This window comes from Gymnogyps californianus, chromosome 4, assembly GCF_018139145.2.
Source record: "Gymnogyps californianus isolate 813 chromosome 4, ASM1813914v2, whole genome shotgun sequence".
Taxonomy (NCBI): domain Eukaryota; kingdom Metazoa; phylum Chordata; class Aves; order Accipitriformes; family Cathartidae; genus Gymnogyps; species Gymnogyps californianus.
The window spans coordinates 82,363,395-82,382,660 of record NC_059474.1 but is presented as its reverse complement, the minus strand read 5'-3'; the positions used below and the strand labels follow the sequence as shown (position 1 = coordinate 82,382,660).

The window sequence follows — 19,266 nt, the reverse complement described above, 5'->3', positions numbered from 1 at the left end:
GGTGTGTTTCTAGACCATGCCTACTCGTGCATGAGTCTGAGACATTTTTAGTGGGTGGTGCACACTTTTGTTACCCGGAGATTAAAAGCTAAAATCTCCTCGGATTTGGGAGATTTTGGCGTGAGACACATGGGTGCTTCTTTGGGGACTATTTTTTTTCTTTTGGCTTCAGAAAATTTAGCACTGTTCTTCACTGAACCTGCTAAAAGCACCACTTCTGTTGACATGGGAAATAGCTGTGAGCACTCAGACACTTCAGTAAATCCCTGGTGGCAGGAGACAGATGGAGCCTGGCAGATCGTAACAGCTCAGGCTCCCTCTTCCCCTCCTTTCCGTATGTGGGCAGAGTTTGGAAGCTGTAAAGCACCCGATGTACTCGAGCATCTACTGCAGCGTGGGTGACAAGAGGCCGATCACACCTGCGTGCCCAAGCGGCCAAGCAGACATCGGCACATCGCATGCTCCTAGTTTGCGTTTGTGTGTGCCTCACCTCCGTGCTGCCTCAGAACACCAGGACGAAGTGATTTTGCTACACGGTCAGATGTTGCAACGCTGGTGTCTTTGACCCACGTGCATGTTTCTCCCTCCTCGTTCCCTGCAGGTGCTGGACAGCATTTACTTCAGCCGGCGGTTCCACGTGCGCTGTGTGGCCAAGGCTGTGGACAAGGCTGGCCACGTGGGGACCCCCCTGAGAAGCAATATAGTTACCATAGGCACAGACAGTGCCATTTGTCACACTCCTGTGGTCGCAGGGACAGCCCGAGGTTTCCAGGCGCAGTCATTCATTGCCACTCTGAAGTACTTGGATGTCAAGCACAAGGAGCATCCCAACAGGTATGAGCCTGGAGAAGGGGAGAGTGCAGTCCTTCACCAGGCCTTGCTTGGGTCAAGAGGAGAACGTGTGTCTGAAACCACATCCCGCCGTGCAGTGTGCCCTCTTGAACAGCGTAGGGTGCTCAGAGTAGCGCTACCACTCTCTTCCTCACAGCCTGCTCTGCTGATGGGGTGCCCTTCCCCTCAGGAACTCGGAGTTGGTGGGACAGCTTAAGGAGCAGATGTGTAGACAGGGAAATCTAGCTGAAAATAAATATCAGGCTGCCACTAGCAGGCTGACCCTGTCTGTGCTGTGCTGCTGTGGGGCGTGGGGTAATGCATGAGGCTCCCGTGCCTGCCAGGGCTGCTTTTTCCTGCTGTCTCATCCACTGTTTTGTTCCAGAATCCACATCTCAGTGCAGATCCCCCATCAGGATGGCATGCTGCCCCTCATCTCCACCCTGCCGCTGCACAATCTGCATTTCCTTCTCTCCGAGTCTATCTACAGGCACCAGCATGTCTGCTCAAACCTGGTCACCATCAGAGACCTCAGAGGCGTCTCAGGTAATCTTTAAAGCCAGCCTTTGCTTTCTGAACTTGGTGGTAGGGAGAAGTCAGTAAAGAGAGGAAGGCTTTGTCTTCCTCTGGGCTGTCTTGACATTATGTAAATAATAATTAATCTTCCTGTACTAACAGCAGAGAACAGAGTTGCCCGGTTGAAGATGAGATGCGATGCATGGGAGCGTTTAAAAGATAATGGGGTTAAGCAGCATTGCTCTGTTTGAGGAGGTTTTAGGTTCACAACGACCTCCTTCACATCTTCTGCTTTTCAAATCTGTCTTGTGAGATCCATGCGGTTAGAGAGGGATCCACAGGAAGTGGATCACTGTGTCTGTGTCACTGAGGTCTCCCGCGTGGCAAGAAGAAGCAGCAAAAGCCAAATTCACTGCTGAAATAAATGCCAGAGCCGAAGAAAAAAGGCAGTTTGTGTCTCTGACGCTCAGGGTAATGCGGTCCGTGCTTGTTCTGTGGTGGGCAGGGGGTTGTTGTACTTCATTCTGTTCATTTCATACTCAAGCTGTTCTGCATTTCTTAAAGTTTAACTTCAACCTTTAATTAATAGGTTCCTAAGTTTGGTTTTTAGGATTCTCACCCCATTCCTATAACGTTGTCCCCTGTGAAGACCCGTGTATATTCAGTTTGACCTCTAGGATAATGAAGGGAGAGGAGCCCATTAAGTCCCTAATATAATAAAAGTCAAGGACGTGATTTGAGAGTGAAAATGGGACCTCAGTACTTGGCCTCAAGCCCTTTAAAATTTGGAGTGATCAGTGTCCTGATGTCTCTTAATCCCAGAGGCGGGGTTTCTGGATGAAGTGACCTACGACAGCATCGTTCTCGGTCCTGGCTATGACCGCCCTTACCAGTTTGACCCCACAGTGAGAGAGCCAAAGACGATCCAGCTCTATAAGCACCTCAACCTGAAGAGCTGCATTTGGACTTTTGACGCTTATTACGACATGACTGAATTAATTGATGTCTGCGGAGGCTCTGTCACCGCTGACTTCCAGGTGAGATGCCATATCCAAAACTCTTCCACGTAATCCAGATCTTGCTCAATTCTTAGGCAAAGCTCCACTTTCGTGTTCGTGTATATTTACTGCTCCGCTCTGTACAACTGGAGCGTGGCTTTTTCCCCCTTTTACCTAGAAAAGAACGGTGCTTTGTGAAATGCACTTAATTCACTTATTTTTGTTGGGGTAACATAGGTTTTATTCTCTTAACCTTCAGAGCGCCAGTAAAATATTTTTTTTAAATATAAGGATGTACTGGAAATACAAAACATTCTCAGCTGTGCTCTATTCTTTTACAATTTTGACTGTATTCTTAGCCAGTATAAATGAGCAAAGAACAGAGCAGAGGCACATCAGTTTGTACTCCGCAGTGGAGCGAGGTCGTGGGAATTTTTAAGTAATTTCTTAATTAACTGACTGGCAGACCAAAAGCCAAAAATGTTCTTCTATAAAATAGTGGCTTTCGCTACTAGATGTGTCCCGCTGCCCTCTCATGGATGGATTATACATGTACATCCCACTCGAGTGAATATCTCATCTTCATTAGGTTCTTGTTTTAAATTCCCAGGCAGAATGTTATGGCCAACATCATCTCTTTTAATTCCTGCCAGTCTGGAATACTTTGTTAACTTTCCTTTTATAGCTCCAATTATTTGCACAAATCCAGAGAAGCTACTTGAACTGAACCACTGCATAATTTAGGACGTGGAGACTGGCACCAACCAGTCTGGAATGTCTCTCTGAGCTCTCTCAGGGGCTTGCAGAGTACAGCTGCGCTCTGCGGATAATTAATGGCGTATATATAGCCGGAGAGCTGTGGTATTTCAGATGCTCTTAGGGCCAGTCCTGAGCAAGCAGAATTGCTTATTTTTAATTCACAGAATTGGAAACTGGGGGGGGGTTGAGGTGAAGTTGTGACCACAGCTCCTTTTGTACCATGACACCAGTGTGCTTTAGCACTTACCCTTATTTAAAAAGGAAGGTTTGTCTAAAGTACCTACATGTAAAGGGAAATAAAGTTCAGACAGTCATCTCTGACTTAATTGTAGGAGTTTCGTAGTGTGTGAGGAGCACTCTGTGCTTGCATGCTTTTTCCCAGCAGTTCATTATTATTTTTCAAATGGCAGTCCGGCAATAACTGTTTTGCGAATCAGCTAATTGTTTGCCAATAATGCTCAGTCTTTGCGGAGCAATGACGTTATATTGCTTTAGAAATACTTTGTCCCCACATTATCCTCCCTGTGTTTAGGACATCCATGGTCCAGAATTAAAACGGAGTCTTCTGTTGCAGATACTCTGGCTTTTTTCCCCATTTGCAGAGCAGAACGCGAATGCAGTGGGTGCTGTGAGTCTGGGCCAGTGTCTCTCCTTTGGACGGTGCGTAACCACCTTCTTTGGGTTTTATTGACAGGTACGGGACTCTGCTCAGTCCTTCCTAACAGTCCACGTCCCACTCTATGTGTCCTATATTTACGTGACAGCGCCGAGAGGTTGGGCTTCTCTTGAGCATCACACAGAGATGGAGTTCTCCTTTTTCTACGATACTGTTCTCTGGAGGACGGGTAGGTCCGAGGCATTTGAAGGGGTACGGGAGAATTGGTTTGTTCTTGTTTTTTCCTTTTTTTCTTAGTTTCTGCACTGCCACCGCAGTCCTGAGCAAGGGTAGCACTCACTGAAGTAAAGGGCATGCAGGCTGAGTCCAGGTATGCCTGCATTTGTGGAAGCTTAGCGAGGGGGCTGTCTTTTCCCCCCAGCCTCTCTCTGTTAATGGGAACAGTCGTCACTGAGCCCTAGAAAGTGCTGCAGGAAAAGAGCTCTCTCTTCATCACAGTCTCCACAGCCAGGCAGAGGTTGCTCCGTGCGGGATATTTGGAGTAATTTCTCCGACGCTTTTCAGTGATTCTCGTGTGGGAGCTGCAATCACGTTCCTCAGCCTCCTGGCTCTCAGGGATGGACTTTTTCCCGTAGTATCCCCTTGTTTGTTAAAACAGCAGTACTCCCAGCGGCAAGCCCTAAATCGTTCCTATCCTCTGCTGGTGGTTGCATCCAAGGCCTAACATCCGTGCGTCTGTGTGTGGTTTATCCTGCGCCTGCGAGTCTTCTATTTCCAGCCTGATAATTTTCCTTTCCCACAATATTTGGAGCCTGTGTGTGCCATGAACCCATGCCTGCAGCCTTGAGCAGTATTGCTGCTCAAAGGGCTGCGAGGAACAGACAGTGCCTCACCTTGGATTTTATTCTGCCGGCGGTGACGCTAAGCATTGTAGAGGAGGGACTCGCAGAGCTTTGTTCATGGAGGGCCACTCGGGAATTAAGGCCAGGAGTACCCAGAAAAAATTATCTACAACTTATTATGTAAAATAAGTTACATTCACAGGCTAATCATTGGGGGAAACTCAGTATATTTACTTCCTTGATGTTTGAGTGAGACTTAGGCGGCACATGTGGAAAATGGAGGAAGTGTATAGCTGACTCACTGGAGGATGATCCCAATTAAACCATTCCTTTTTGGAGCTCTCTCAAATGCTTCTGGAGCTACGTGGGGCTGACAGAGCGCACCTGAGGACCGACTGTGCTGTGTGGCCTCTCCAGTGACTTTGTTCTTGCTGCACTGTGCAGGGATTCAGACGGACAGCGTTCTCTCAGCCCGGCTGCAGATAATCAGGATCTACATCCGCGAGGATGGCCGGCTGGTTATCGAGTTCAAGACACAGGCCAAGTTCAGAGGTGAGAGCATTAGTCCTGATAGAGGAAGAAATCAACGTACAAATACAGATCTGTTCTGAAAACACAGGTAGCAGAACAAGTCCCTCTTCCCACGAGGAGTCCCCCTGTGCTGAGGTGTGCGGTGTGGGCTCTCCCCGTACTTTGCCTTATCTGTCACCTCCTTGTCCTCACCCCAGGGCTTTTTGTAATGGAGCACCACAGCCTGCCAGATGTCAAGTCTTTTTTAATGACTCCAGACCACCTGGGAGGGATCGAATTTGACCTGCAGCTGCTGTGGAGCGCTCAGACTTTCGACTCTCCCTACCAGCTCTGGAGAGCGACCAGCTCCTATAACAGGTGAGGACTGCGGGTTCAGCCACCTTCAGCAGCTTCCCACAGCACAATGTCCTTCTTAAGCAACGAACGTGCGTGGAGTTAACAGCAGCGGCGGAGCAGTTTCAAATCCAGGGCTGAGAGAGCAATCCCTCTTGCCCTTTCAGCGGCCACAGCGATAGTGAGGAGTGGTCAGGAGCCAGCCTTGTTGAAGGGCTCAGAGCTAGAGCAGGCGGGAAGCCGCTGTCAGGGCTGAAAACGCTCCTCTCCTGGTTGTGTACGTAGAGGGAAAAATCAGTTCATCTCCTCGTAAATGCATTTTTCTAGCAATTAAGCCAGTGGGTGGGTAGATACCAGAGGGGACAATATATTCAAGGTTGTATTGCAGTCTGCAAGTTAAAAGACGGATTTCATGTCCACGACTGACTTAATCAGTAGTGCTGTGCTTGGTGGAGGTAGGTATACTAAGATCTAGAAATATTTGGTTCACTTTTTTTTAAAATTCCTTTCCATGATTAGTTCTGTCTGTGACTGTTTATTCTTACAGTCTGTGCTCCTTGCACAGAGGGTCAAATTAAACACCGCAGGTCAAATCTGTCCCTCCTGCGACTGCTGGAGTAGATGGACATTTCTGGGGCGAGGGAGAGGTCATCCTATGAACTTTGTCTTGCCTGCTTACACTAATTAGAACGTGGTAGATGTTAGGCAAACACATCAGCTGGGTGAACAGCTTGGAGTGTCGTTTGGTGACCGCAGTGTCTCCTGTCTGTTCCCAGGAAGGACTACTCTGGAGAGTACACGATCTTCTTAATCCCCTGTACTGTGCAGCCCACGCAGCCGTGGATAGAGCCCGGAGACAAGCCCCTGCCCTGTACGGCTCATGCTCCTGAGCGGTAAGGAGTCCCCGTCATCACGGCAGCAGGACAGTTTCAGCACGTTTGGGTTGTTTGGGTGGTCCCGGCAGGCGTGTGGCACGCTCCCAACAGCAGCAGGAAGGGAAGAGGGGAGGGGAGGAACCTCTCCTTTGGCTCAGGAGTCCCCCTGCAACCAAGACTGTCCCCCGTCAGGGCAGTGAAAGATGGCTGGGCTGGTGGTCGGGGTGCTGCAGACAGTCTGTAGCACAGCAGGGTCTGTTACTCGTGAGCACAAGGCAGACGTCTTTGCTTTCTTTTAAAAAAAAAAAAAAAACTTTCTTAAAAAAAATTGCCTTCGTCTGCATGCCTGCCTTTCCTCTGTCACGTCTAGTGAGACTGTGGACTCCCAGAAGAGGGGCTGTCCGGGGCTGTCGTACGTCTCAGCCAGCAGCTTTCAGCCTCGGGGCTGCAGAAGCCCGCGTAGCCTTCGGTTGTCCCCAGACAGAAAGCAAATCAAACCTGTTGGGAGGAGGCTTCAGCCGGTCGTGCAGAGCCCTGCACCATTACTGGAAAACTGGGGCAGGGTGAGGGGTGACAAGTCATCTTGGGTTGAATACCACCGTAGTACGGGCTGCTAGACTATAAATAGTAAAGCAGGAGGGAAGAAAGGTGAAGTAGACTGCGTAGGTCACCAGCGTGTAACTTCAGATGCGTCCAAACTAAATCTCTCCTTTTTCCTTTCCTGCCCCAATTTTAGATTTTTGATCCCGATTGCCTTCCAGCAGACAAACCGCCCAGTTCCTGTCGTCTACTCCCTAAACACGGAGTTTCAGCTCTGTAACAACGAGAAGGTGTTTCTGATGGACCCCACCAAATCCGAAATGTCTCTGGCAGAAATGGATTACAAAGGGGCTTTTTCAAAGGGTAGGATTTATTTTCTTTTCCTTTCCCGTTCTGCTGGTACCTAACGTTACTGTCTTCGCAACTTCCATTCCTCTGAAAGAGAAGGGTAAAACCCAGATTTGGCTTTGCCTCTTTTACAGCAACAAATGGCATTTTGAGCGTGTTACAGCCCTGTAACAGCATGATAAGACAAGAATGTGCTCTGGCAGGGTATTTTGTCATCTGCACACACAAATCAAAACCCTTCAAAACCCAGAGCCATGTGTAGTTTGGTGCATTTGGCTCTAACAGTGGTTCTCTTCTTGAATTGGAGGATTTAACCTGACCGTTTTTCTCCCAACGTCCTCAGGGCAAATCCTGTACGGCCGCGTGCTCTGGAACCCCGAACAAAACCTAAACGCCGCTTACAAACTGCAGTTGGAAAAAGTCTATCTGTGTACGGGCAGGGATGGCTACGTGCCTTTCTTTGACCCAACGGGCACCATCTATAACGAGGGGCCCCAGTATGGCTGTATTCAACCCAACAAGCACCTGAAACACCGATTTCTCCTCTTGGTAAGTTTCCTGTTGTGGACAAAACCGCGACGTCCAGAATTGTGTGTGATCATGGCCGGAGAAGGCCGGTCGGTCTCCCAGCCTCTTGCTGACCTAACAGACCTGGGAACTAAATGGCCTTCCTACTTGGTGGAGAGGGGCTGCACATAGGGGTGTTTAGCTCATATTAGCTATCTCAGTCCGCGTGTTCTCACTAGCCTGACTGTCCCAGATCACGTAGCACTGTTGTTTTTCTGTTTGACTTCCCCAGTGTCGTGGTTTAACCCCAGTCAGCAACTAAGCACCACGCAGCCGCTTCCCCCTCCCCCTCCCAGTGGGGTGAGGAGGAGGAAAGCAAAGGAAAAAAAAAAGTAAAACTCGTGGGTTGAGATAAGAACAGTTTAATAACTAAAGTAAAATATAATACTAACAATAGTAATAATGAAATATAATAATAGTAGTAATGAAAAGGAATGCAACAAAAGAAGGGGGGGGGAAGAAAAAAACCAGTGATGCACAATGCAATTGCTCACCACCCGCTGACCGATGCTCAGTTAGTTCCTGAACCGCGATCCGCGCCTCCCGGCCAGCTCCCCCCTGTTTATATACTGGGCATGACGTTCTATGGTATGGAATACCTCTTTGGCTAGTTAGGTCAGCTGCCCCGGCTCTGCTCCCTCCCAGCTCCTTGCACACCTGCTTGCTGGCAGAGCACAGGAAACTGAAAAGTCCTTGGCTTAAGATAAGCGCTACTTAGCAACAGCTAAAACATCAGAGTGTTATCAACATCATTCTCACACTAAATCCAAAACACAGCACTGTACCAGCTACTAAAAAGAAAGTTAACTCTGTCCCAGCCGAAACCAGGACACCCAGGCACCCCCAAACCCCACAACGTCATAGAATCATATCAAAGAATCATAGAATGGTTTGGGTTGGAGGGGACCTTAAAGACCATCTAGTTCCAGCCCCCCTGCCACAGGCAGGGACACCTTCCACTAGATCAGGTTGCTCAAAGCCCCATCCAGCCTGGCCTTGAACGCTTCCAGGGATGGGGCATCCACAACCTCTCTGGGCAACCTGTGCCAGTGCCTCACCACCCTCACCGTGAAGAATTTCTTCCTTACATCTCATCTAAATCTACCCTCTGTCAGGTTAAAGCCATTACCCCTTGTCCTATCGCTACCTGCCCTTGTCAAAAGTCCCTCTCCAACGTCCTGCGGAGTCTCCAGGCAGACCCTGCCACCCTCCCAGCCACCTGCACCTTTGTGCAGCCAACGGAAAACCAGAGCCAGAATATAGCGTGGTGCCTGTGCTAAAAGCTTCCCTCATCTGCGAGGGATCTGAAAAGCTTGCAAAACTCTCCTCTGCATCTGCTTTCTGTTTGGTTTTTTTTTTTTCCCCGACTACAAACAGACTCTGACTATGAAGGGATGAGAAGTGAAATGTGGTGGATTTTTTGCAGTGCTAGGCAGACAGGGGCAAACCATGAAGACAAGAGCAGTTTTTCCTCAGTCTTCATCCATGAGTATTTCTTAGTCTAAAAAAAAAAAACCAAACCACAAATTAGGACGAAAAAGAAGTGATGTACCAAACTCTTAACATTTCCCTTGATCTCTGCTTATACTATGGCTTGGAATTGACAGGACTGGCATCATAAAGGGAGATTTATTTACCAGTTACACAGAAATTCTTCTTGTATAAATCTACAATTAGCTCCCAAGATGCGTTCAGCTCTTCTTACCTGCTTTGTAGTTAACATTTGCCAGTGTCCTTGCTGGCAGCCCCGTTACGACTCACAGGACGAGGGTAATGTTAATGGTATTCGTTACTTTGGCATGCATATATGAGCAGGCTGGTTAAACTCTTCTGATCTTCAGCTCTACGAACCTAATATTGACACAATTGGTGCTAAAACAGTATGAAGTGTCTACAAATCGTATAGGTCATAAATATTTTCTGTGCAGTAAGCTATGTGTTTAAAGAAAGGTCCGTGCCCACATGTGGGTGTGGAGACCGGGCATTTGGATTCGTGTTCTGCAGCAGTATGCAGGTGTTATTTAGTGACCTGGCTTCTGGCTTCCCTTTGGAAAGATGACAGCATGCACTCCTCTTCATAACCCCTCTCTGATTTCCAGGACCGAAACCAACCAGAAGTGACGGATAAGTATTTCCACGATGTGCCTTTCGATGCCCACTTTGCTTCCGAACTGTCTGAGTTTCATTCCGTAAGCAGCATGCCCGGAGTCGATGGATTTACTCTCAAGGTGGATGCTCTCTACAAGGTACGTACCACGTGTTACCAGTAACCCAAAACTCACTTCTCTGTCCAGCATGTCCCAAATACTTTGTGAATTGCGGGCTCTGGGCCTGACGCTGCCTAGAGAAACCAAATTCACGCTAGGGTAGGTCTTGCAGCCTTCTGCAGTTTAACGGCAACCCTCGACCAACTTTTCCGATGGCGTGGTGGGACGCGCCGTCTCCACACCCACCCGCAACACGGTCTCCGTGAAGCAAGACAGCCTCACGTACACATGATCATCTGCACTTGCAGATCGTACTGTAGCAGGCCTCTCCTTGATTTATTTGCCCGGGTATAAACGCGAGGTGAGAGATCGGAGTCTCTGTTCAGCAGCGGAGCACGTAAACGGTGCTGTCCCTTCCTCTGGAGGCAGCCGCAGCTCAGAGCTCTCCGCACCCCTTCCCAATGGCAGGGGCAGGCGACCTCTGGTTGCGGTTCCTCTCTGTGCGCAGAGGCTGGCGAGTACGAGACTCGGAGGAGCCGAGCAGATCGTGGCAGAAACAAGAGGGACACAGAGGAAGCTCTCGATCGAGGGCAGAATTTCATATCCCGATTTCTGGGCTTTTTTTGTCCCTCCCCAGAGAGGCCGCTTTGTAACTCAGTAACCTCTGTTTGCTCAGGGGGCTTCTTGGCACTGCTAGGATTGTACCGTAAATTAACAGTGGAGCCAGTTAAGAAGCAAACTCCAGCACAGAAAATGGAGATGAGGAATTTATTCTGGTGATTAAGGGGTTTTTTTTTTCCAAAGCACTCAGGAAAGAAGCTTTTTAAAAACATATTATTAATGTTCCTGGATTAATTATTGCAGTTGCCAAAGACAGACAACAAGACTGAACACCTCGCTTGGTGATCAATATTATTGCAGGTGCTCATAAAAACACACCGAGCTTTTTTGTTGATGTTTGCATGTGTCAAGAAACGGGACAAAAAACGCAACCAGCTCTACCTTTACGTAACAAAGTCACTCGATCTAAAAAGCCGTCGTTAAAATGTCCTGTGGGCATGTCTTCCCTTTCTTAAAGGTGGAAGCTGGACACCAGTGGTACCTTCAAGTCATCTACGTCATCGGCCCAGAGAGCATGGCAGGGCCTCGCGTTCAGCGGTCCCTCGCTCGCCGCTGGAAACGCGGCCGCAGGGACTTGGTCGATAGCGACGGGAGGCTGGTGCTGGATGACTCCTTAATCTACGACAACGAAGGCGACCAGGTCAAGAACGGCACCAACATGAAGTCGCTGATCTTGGAGAGGGAGGAAGCCGCCGTCGCGGCCTCCTTATCTCAAACAGGCGCTTCCCTGGGGACCGCCTTCGCCGCCGTCACCCTGCTGCTGCTGGTGCTTTCGGGAGTTTGCCTCCTCACCAGGAAGTGTCGAAAGCTGCGGAGGAAGCGGGAAGCTGCCAGAGCCGCCCCGGAGCAGCATCCCCTGAACACCAAGGTGGAGCTGCCCAGGGGCGCCGAGAAGGCCGTGGACAGCCGGTACTGCACCGTCAGGAACGTTAATATATTGAGGGAAACCGGGGGCGTCTGCGAGGGGAAAGGCAGGAAGGTGAAGCAGGTGAACTTGGAAGTCAAAGTCCACAGCAATTTGCACGACGGAACGGAAGTTTAATGGAGCGCACACTTTGGTTTGGTAAAAGCTTTTTATAAATTGTAAAAAAAAAAAAAAAAAATAATAATAATCCAAAAAAGAAAAGCTGAGAGAAGTTATGCTGGTATTTTTATATTCTTGTGAGAAGGAGGAGTGGCTCTAGCTCACCTCTGCTCCCGGCTAGAGCTGCCTCACTGCACGGCACCGCTGGAGCCAGGCCGGGCAGGCGGTGCGGACTTCTCCATCCGCGCCTCCACCGTCCTCCTCCGGCTCTGCCGCTTCCCTGAGGGTGGCCCGGGGAGCCCAGCACCTCCCTCGGCGGCGCAGAGAGGAGGCCCAGGCCCATGGCGGGGCATCGTGGGGACGTTGTGTACCATCCCCGTCCCCCCCGGCATGGAGGGGTGGCTCTGCGTCAGCCGGGGGAGAGGAGCAGGGACCCTCTGCTCCCCGCCGGCAGGGCTCGGGGTCGGTTCCCCGCCTCGCTGGGGAATAAAGCAAGAAAAGCAACATCTCCTTCTTTAATGCCCGAGGCAGGCAGCCTTGGTTTGCTTCTTAAAATGAGGCAAAACCCTGCAGAAAAAACAAACTGCAAACATGGTGCTCAGTATTGGGGGGCTGGGAGGTTCGCTTTGGGGCGGTGCTGGCTGGGGGGGGGGGCGGCCGGGACACGAATTGTATAGCACGGCGGGGCGTTAACTTGTCCCGTCTCACCGCGCGCCAGAGAGTAAAGTCTGACTGTAAACCCGAGGCAGAGCGTGACCCGGGTGTCCTTTCGCTGCGCCTCCCCTCCTTCAGCCCCCGTTGTTCCCGGTGGGGCGCGGGGTAGGGGGGAGCCCCTCGGGGCTGCGTCCCGGCGATGGGGGACGGGGAGGTTGCTGGATGTTCTCACCACGGGGGCTTGCCGTGACCTCTTCCTGCGGTGCCAGCGGGGGCGATACCCGCTGCGCTGCCCGCGCCGGCCCTGCAACGCTTACCGTGAGGGTACCGGTGCCGGTACCGGGAGCTGCGGTGCTGCCCCACGCCCACCAGGTGGCGCTGCGCTCAGCACCGCCGCCCTGCGTCCGCCAGGGGGCGCCATGACGGGGGGGGCGGTGTGTCGCCGCGCCCTGCTGTGTTCCCTCCGCGTCCGCCAGGGGGCGCCATGACGCGGGGGGGGGTGCGTGTCGCCGCGCCCTGCTGTGTCCCTCCGCGCCGCCAGGGGGCGCCGCCGTACCGGGGCGGCAGGTAGCGGCGGGGGTTCGGGGGGTACCGGGGCGGGGGCGGGGGGTGTCCCCCTCCGTGCGGGGCCGCTGTCGAGGGGGGAACTGGGGGGGGCGAAATCCGGGCACCAAACACAGCTGAGGAACGGCCCCGGGGGCGGGGGGAGGCTCCGCCGGGGTACCCGGAGCGGGTGGGTCGGAGCAGGGAACCTGTGGCTGGGCTGAAGCCCCCTGGCCACCCTGTGCTCCCCCTGATCCCTGCCAGCGTTCAAGTGCGAATATCGTCGTTCAACAGTGAACACCGCCATTTACAAAGAGTAAGTACTTAGTAATTGGTACTGGCTAATTAATACATGTAGAAGCTGCTGTAAAAATACTGAACAGGCAGTGGATCTCGAAGCCAGTGGGTGCTCGTGGTTTGGCTCTAGAAAGTACCTTTTCCTCCAGCGCTTTACAGCCTCTGTTCCTTACAGCAGGCTCGGTTTTCAACAGGTCATACACCCCTGTCATCACCTGAATAGTAATGTCATACCTTAATATTGTATAAAAAGTAAATAATGTATTCATAGACATCGACCAAGTTAAATATTCAAAGCATTGCATAACCACTGAACAAATATCAGAAATGAAAGACTGTGCTTGTCTTTCAGTGCCGAAGAGAGCCTTTCGTGAGGTTTTAAATTGTCCCCGCTGCTTGAATATGAATATCAAAATTTAATGCTGAATACATAGGGAATATTTAGCTTACAAATAGTGAAAGTGGTGTATAAACATTGAAAACCGGTTGGAAACCGAAGATGTCGAAGCTCGGTGCAGCTCCAGCACGAGCTGATTCCACCTTCTGCTCCTTAATGCACTCTGGGCATATGACAGGCAGCAAATCATTCACTGTCATAACCTAAAGATTAATATCATACTTTAATACTGAATAATTATTAACTAATTATTTTATAAACGCTTGCAAAACAAATAATAACTGTTCTGGGCATACTACAAACATTAGATAGGGTACCACCAAAAGATGGTGTTCGGGGCTCCTCGGCAGAGCCACCGGCAGCGCGGCCGCCCGGGCACCGCCGCTGGGCCGCCCGCCTCCACCCCGACACCCCCCCGCGGCGGTGGCCCCGCTCGGCCGCGGCCCCTTCCCCGCTTCCCGGCCCCGGGCCGAGCCCTGGGCCCGCCGGGGGAGCCCGGCCCGGCCCGGCCGCTGCCGCCCCGGGGCAGCGCCACCGGGAACGGCGAACGAGAAAAGGGGGGAGACGGTGGCCGCCGGGGCTCAAATCTGCTCGGCCCCGCCCACTCGCCTCGCCCCGCCCCGCCCACCTGTACCGGCCCCGCCCTGCGCCGGTGCCCAGCGACCACGCCCACTCCCCTCGCCCCGCCCCACGCACCCGTGCCGGACCCGCCCCGCGCCGGTGCCCGCGGACCCGCCCACTCCCTCGCCCCGCCCCGCGACCGCGTACCGGCCCCGCCCCGCGCCGGCGCCCCGCGGTCACGCCCACTCCCCTCGCCCCGCCCCACGCACCCGTGCCGGCCCCGCCCGCGCACGCGCCCTGCGACTACACCACTCCCCTCGCCCCGCCCACCTGTGCCGGCCCCGCCCCGCGCCGGCGCCCTGCGAACACGCCCACTCCCCTCGCCCCGCCCCGCTCACCTGTGCCGGCTCCGCCCCGCGACGGCGCCCTGCGGACCCGCCCACTCCCTCGCCCCGCCCCACCCACCTGTGCCGGCCCCGCCCCGCGCACGCGCCCTGCGGACCCGCCCACTCCCCTCGCCCCGCCCACCCACCCGGGCCGGCCCCGCCCCGCGCACGCGCCCTGCGAAAACGCCCACTCCCCTCGCCCCGCCCCACCCGTGCCGGCCCCGCCCCGCGCACGCGCCCTGCAAAAACGCCCACTCCCCTCGCCCCGCCCCACTCCGCCACGCCCCCCCGCGACGGCCCCGCCCCGCGCACGCGCCCTGCGAAAACGCCCACTCCCCTCGCCCCGCCCCGCCCCCCCGTGCCGGCCCCGCCCCGCGCACGCGCCCTGCGACCCCGCCCACTCCCCTCGCCCCGCCCCGCCCCTCCGTGCCGGCCCCGCCCCGCGCACGCGCCCTGCGGACCCGCCCACTCCCCCCCCGCCCCGCCCACCCGTGCCGGCCCGCCCGCGCACGCGCCCTGCGAACACGCCCACTCCCCTCGCCCCGCCCACCCGTGCCGGCCCCGCCCCGCGCCGGCGCATGCGGCCACGCCCACTCCCCTCGCCCCGCCCCACTCCGCCCCGCCCACCCGCGACGGCCCCGCCCCGCGACGGCGCCCTGCGAACACGCCCACTCCCCTCGCCCCGCCCCGCCCACCCGTGCCGGCCCCGCCCCGCGCACGCGCCCTGCGGACCCGCCCACTCCCCTCGCCCCGCTCTCCCACCCGGGCCGGCTCCGCCCCGCGCACGCGCCCTGGGCTCCGCCCCGCCTTCTCGCCTCGCCCCGCCTCCCGCCCACGCCTGCCTTCCCGCCCACGCCCCGAATCAGGGCACGCCCCCGCGGCCGCACCCGCAGTCACGTGCCTCGGCGGCGGCAGGTGCGCGGCGGCCCCCGAGGCTTCAAAACCCCTCGCGGCCGCCAGGGGGCGCCGCCGTCGCGGGAACGGCGGCGGCGGGAGCGGGGTCCCGGTCCCGGTCCCGGTCCCGGTCCCGGTCCCGGTCCCGGTCCCGGTCCCGGTCCCGGTCCGGTCCCGGTCCCGTGGCTGGCGGGGCCCCTGCCGCGCCCGGGGCCGCTTCCCCGCCACGCCCGGGTCCCGCCCGCGCCGGGGCCGAGCTGCTCCGGGGGCCGAGCCGACCCCGGCGCCTCCGGGCGTGCTCCGAGCCGGGGCCGCGCCCAGGGTGCCGCTCTGCCGGGCCCCGGCTGCAGCCGCGCCGGGCCCCGCTGTCCCGTCTCCCGGGGCTCCTCCGGGGCCGCCCCGGGCGCGGTTCTCACGCGGTCTCGGCAATGGGCGCCGCAGCCGGCAGGCGGGAACCGGGGGCGACGCCATCTCCCGGCCGCCCCGGGCGGCCTCGGGGTGCCGGCCGGGGCCGGGCGAGGGAAACGGGGCAAACCGGGAAAACGGGGCAGAACCGGGGCCGCTTCCTTCCTTCTCTCTCCGCCCGCAGGCTCCGGGGCGGGAGCGGGGGCACCGGCCGCTGCCCGGTAGGCGCTGCCTGAAGCTCGAGTCCCCGCAGGCAGCGGGTGCTGCCCCCGTCCCCTCCCGGGGCCGGACCCCCCGGCTCTCGGTGGGGGGCTCCGGCCGGGACCCACGGGGGACCCTGGGCAGGCACCGGCCGGCTGCGGCCCCCCGGGTTTCCCAGCGGCGGGAGCTGCCCTGCCTGCCCTGCCTGCCCTGCCTGCGCTGGGTTGGTTTCCCCCTGCCCCGCTGCGGGATCCCCCGTGGGTGCCCGGCTGGGGCCCGGTGACTTTCCCGGCGGGTTTTGGCTCCGACTCTCGGGGTCCCCTCTCGGGGGTCCCCTCTCGGGGGTCCCGTGGCTGCAGCTCGGCCTGTGGGGCCGGGGTCCCCGGCAGCTCCCGATTTCCACCACGGGATCAGCCCGGCTCGAACCCTGAGCCGGCGACCGGCCGCGGCGGCTCCGCACGCCCCATCTCCCAGCCGGGACCCGGGGCAGACGGGGACCCGGCGGGGCTGGGGGTCTCCCGGGGCGGCCGGTGACCCCTCCTGCCGCCGGGCTCCCTCCTCCCGGCACAGGCGCCGGCTGGTTTTTTCTGCCCAGCTCTTGCCCGGAGCGGCTGCCGGCAGGACAGACCCTCCGGCCTGGCGCCGGCTCTGCCGGAGCCGGGGAGAGCTCGGACCGGTGAGGGTGGCAGCTGCTGCTGCTGGGGGGAACTGGTTTCCACTGGGGTGCAGCCCTTCGGCCCTGCCCGCGTCATCCTCGCAGGCGCTGCCACGGCGGGGCCCGGGGGCGGCTGCGGGCCCTGCGCGAAGCCCTGCTTTGACCGAAACCCTTCTTTTTCAGCTCAAAGCGTGCTGTGGTGGGAGCAGAGGCCGCTGCAGGGACCCACGCCGGCTCCTGCAGCCCCGTGGGCGAGACGGTGGAGCCGGCCTGGCCGGGCACGGGCAGCGACGGCCATCCCGGTGCCAGGCGGCTGTGCCGACGCGTGGGGAAGGCTCATCCCGGTGCCCGGGCGAGGAGCACAGCCCCGAGGCGGTGAGCGCCGGGGGACACCGGCGGCCGAGGACGTGCCCGGTGAGGTGAGTGCCCCGAGGCGGCGGCGGCGGCCGAGCGGAGCTGCGCGGTGGGAGCGGGGTGCTCGGCTCCCGGGGCCGGCTGTGCCGGCGGGGATCTCCGGTGCTGCGGGAGGGGCCGGGTCCTGCAGGGTCCCGGGGATGGAGGGGCAGGCGGGGGTCCTGTCCCGGCCAGGGGAGCGGGGGTGCCGGGGGCTGCCGTGCCCCGGGAGCACCAGGACCGAGCGGGTGCGAGGGAGCCGGGCCTGGCCGCAGCTCAGGGAGCGGTTTTGTGCTCGGGGCACGATGGCTTTGCCCCTGTCCTGCCGGCGGGGCGGCCGAGGGACGGGGAGAGTGGGTGCCGTCCCCCGGCAGGGCTCCCCGTGGGGAAGGAGAGGTCCCGGCACCGGCAAGGCAGCACCGGTGGGTCGCTGCAGGTGCCGGTGGGAGCTCAGCACGGCAGGGCCGCAGCCTGTGCCCACTGGGCAGGTTGCCCTGTGGCCGTGGCTGTTTGTGGGTGCAGGAGGGGGCCTGGGGGGTCCCGCGGGTCGGTGCCGCACGTTTGGGGGGGCAGGAGCGGGCGCTGTCGGGGTCCGGCCCAGACCACGCCGGCACTGGTGCGGTGCCGGCCCCAGCCCCGGGGGTTGCTGGTTGTTGCTCTGTGCCACGCCGCTGCTGCTGCTGCTGCTGCTGCTGTGGGGCTGGGCGGGGGGGTTCAGCCAGACCCTGGCTCTCGCCCGCTCTCCCGGGGAGAAAGGGGACGTCGCTGGGCTCCCGTCCCCGTCTCTCCCTCCCCTCCCGTCGCGGGTGCACGGCACCGGGGAGCCGCTGCCCAAAGCGCCGGGCAGAGCCGCCCGTGCCCGGGAGGCAGCCGGGTTTGCAGGGGCGGCAGCAGCTCGGGGGCTCTGTGGGCACAGTCTGACTGTCCACGTCTCTCCCTGTGCAGGGACGGACGGACGAGGACGGAGGAGCCCAGCCACGCCGGGAGCTGCGGAGCCCCAGGAAGAAGCCGGGCTGCCTGCGCCCAGGCCGACGCTGCCGCCTGCCCCGCTCCTGGCTGGGGACAGCCCTGCCTCGCCCGGCCGGTGACGCCGCGGCTCCAGCTCAGTTGTTTGGGCCCCCGTTTGTTTTGGGTCCCGTTCCAGTTGCCGGTGCCGGTCGGTTTGGTCGTGCGGGCTCCTGTCTGTTGCTGCTCCAGCTCGTGGACGGCTCCAGTTCCGTTTGCAGGCCCAGCTCAGCTTTGGTTCCTGTTCCAGCTCGTGGACGGCTCCGGCTCATTTCCATGCCCGCTTGCGGATGGTTCCAGCTCGAGTTTGGCTGCAGCTCCCGCTCCTCGCCACTTCCAGTTGGTCTGCGGCTCCAGCTCGTGCTTGTTAAAACGATCTTGGCTTTTGGCAAGGTCGTAAATCAATCACTGTCTTCACTTGCATATGAATATTAAATGTCATAACCGCACACACGCTGCCTCATTAGTCTGTGTTTATTGCTCCATCCCGTCCCGCCGGTTGTACACACCTCGAAGGAAGAGTGGGCGAAAAGCGCCTTTCCCCCCAGAGACTATCTCAGACGTTGAATCGGCCTGGTGCATGCCAGCCTCCCCGGCTGCGGGGACCAACGCGACCGGACCCCCACCTCCGGCGGGGGCCCACGCACCCTGCCCACCCCCTCCCACCCCCCCAAGGCCCTCCTGCCCCCACACCCTCCCAACGCCCTCCCACCCCCCGCTGCCCCCGCCACCCCGGCCCCGGGGTCTGACCCCAGCCAGAGCCGGCGGGCTCCCTCCCCAGCCCAAACCCGCAGGGCTCGGGCTCTGCTCCAGTCCCGAAGCCCCGGCACCGGCTCTCCAGGCCCGAACACCCGGCCGAGCCCCACACCCCCCAGCCCGCGTGTGAGGTCGGGACGGGCCCGGCAGCCCCGGCGCTGTCGGGCGGTGCTTGCGAACTGGACGGGGGGGGGGGGGCCCCTGTGGCCGCGGGCGGCTCGGGCCAGGACGGGGGGCGCCGGGCTCCGGCCCTCCGGGCTTTATTCCCCGGCGCCCCGAGCCCCGCCGGCTCCGACGCGGGAGGAGACACCGGCAGCGCGGCCGCCCGGGCACCGCCGCTGGGCCGCCCGCCTCCGCCCCGACACCCCCCGCTCGGCCGCGGCCCCTGCCCCGCTTCCCGGCCCCGGGCCGAGCCCCCCGCGCCTCACCTGGGCCCGCCGGGGAGCCCGGCCCGGCCCGGCCCGGCCGCTGCCGCCCGGGGCCGCGCCACCGGCACCGGGAACGAGGAAAG

The 19,266-nt window shown here is 58.3% G+C and overlaps 1 protein-coding gene across 1 annotated transcript in view; it reads left to right on the top strand.

The window, feature by feature from the left end:
• Positions 1 to 11,667, top strand: part of FRAS1 (Fraser extracellular matrix complex subunit 1) — a 174,618-nt gene extending 162,951 nt beyond the window's left edge. The window contains exons 64-74 of the mRNA XM_050896422.1: positions 602 to 834; positions 1,217 to 1,377; positions 2,170 to 2,384; positions 3,799 to 3,949; positions 5,007 to 5,114; positions 5,291 to 5,450; positions 6,203 to 6,319; positions 7,038 to 7,204; positions 7,533 to 7,738; positions 9,856 to 10,002; positions 11,042 to 11,667. Coding sequence (XP_050752379.1) covers positions 602 to 834; positions 1,217 to 1,377; positions 2,170 to 2,384; positions 3,799 to 3,949; positions 5,007 to 5,114; positions 5,291 to 5,450; positions 6,203 to 6,319; positions 7,038 to 7,204; positions 7,533 to 7,738; positions 9,856 to 10,002; positions 11,042 to 11,626 — 2,250 coding nt within the window. The 3' untranslated portion in view covers positions 11,627 to 11,667. The remainder of the gene's footprint in view (positions 1 to 601; positions 835 to 1,216; positions 1,378 to 2,169; positions 2,385 to 3,798; positions 3,950 to 5,006; positions 5,115 to 5,290; positions 5,451 to 6,202; positions 6,320 to 7,037; positions 7,205 to 7,532; positions 7,739 to 9,855; positions 10,003 to 11,041) is intronic.
• The last annotated feature ends 7,599 nt before the right edge of the window (positions 11,668 to 19,266 follow it).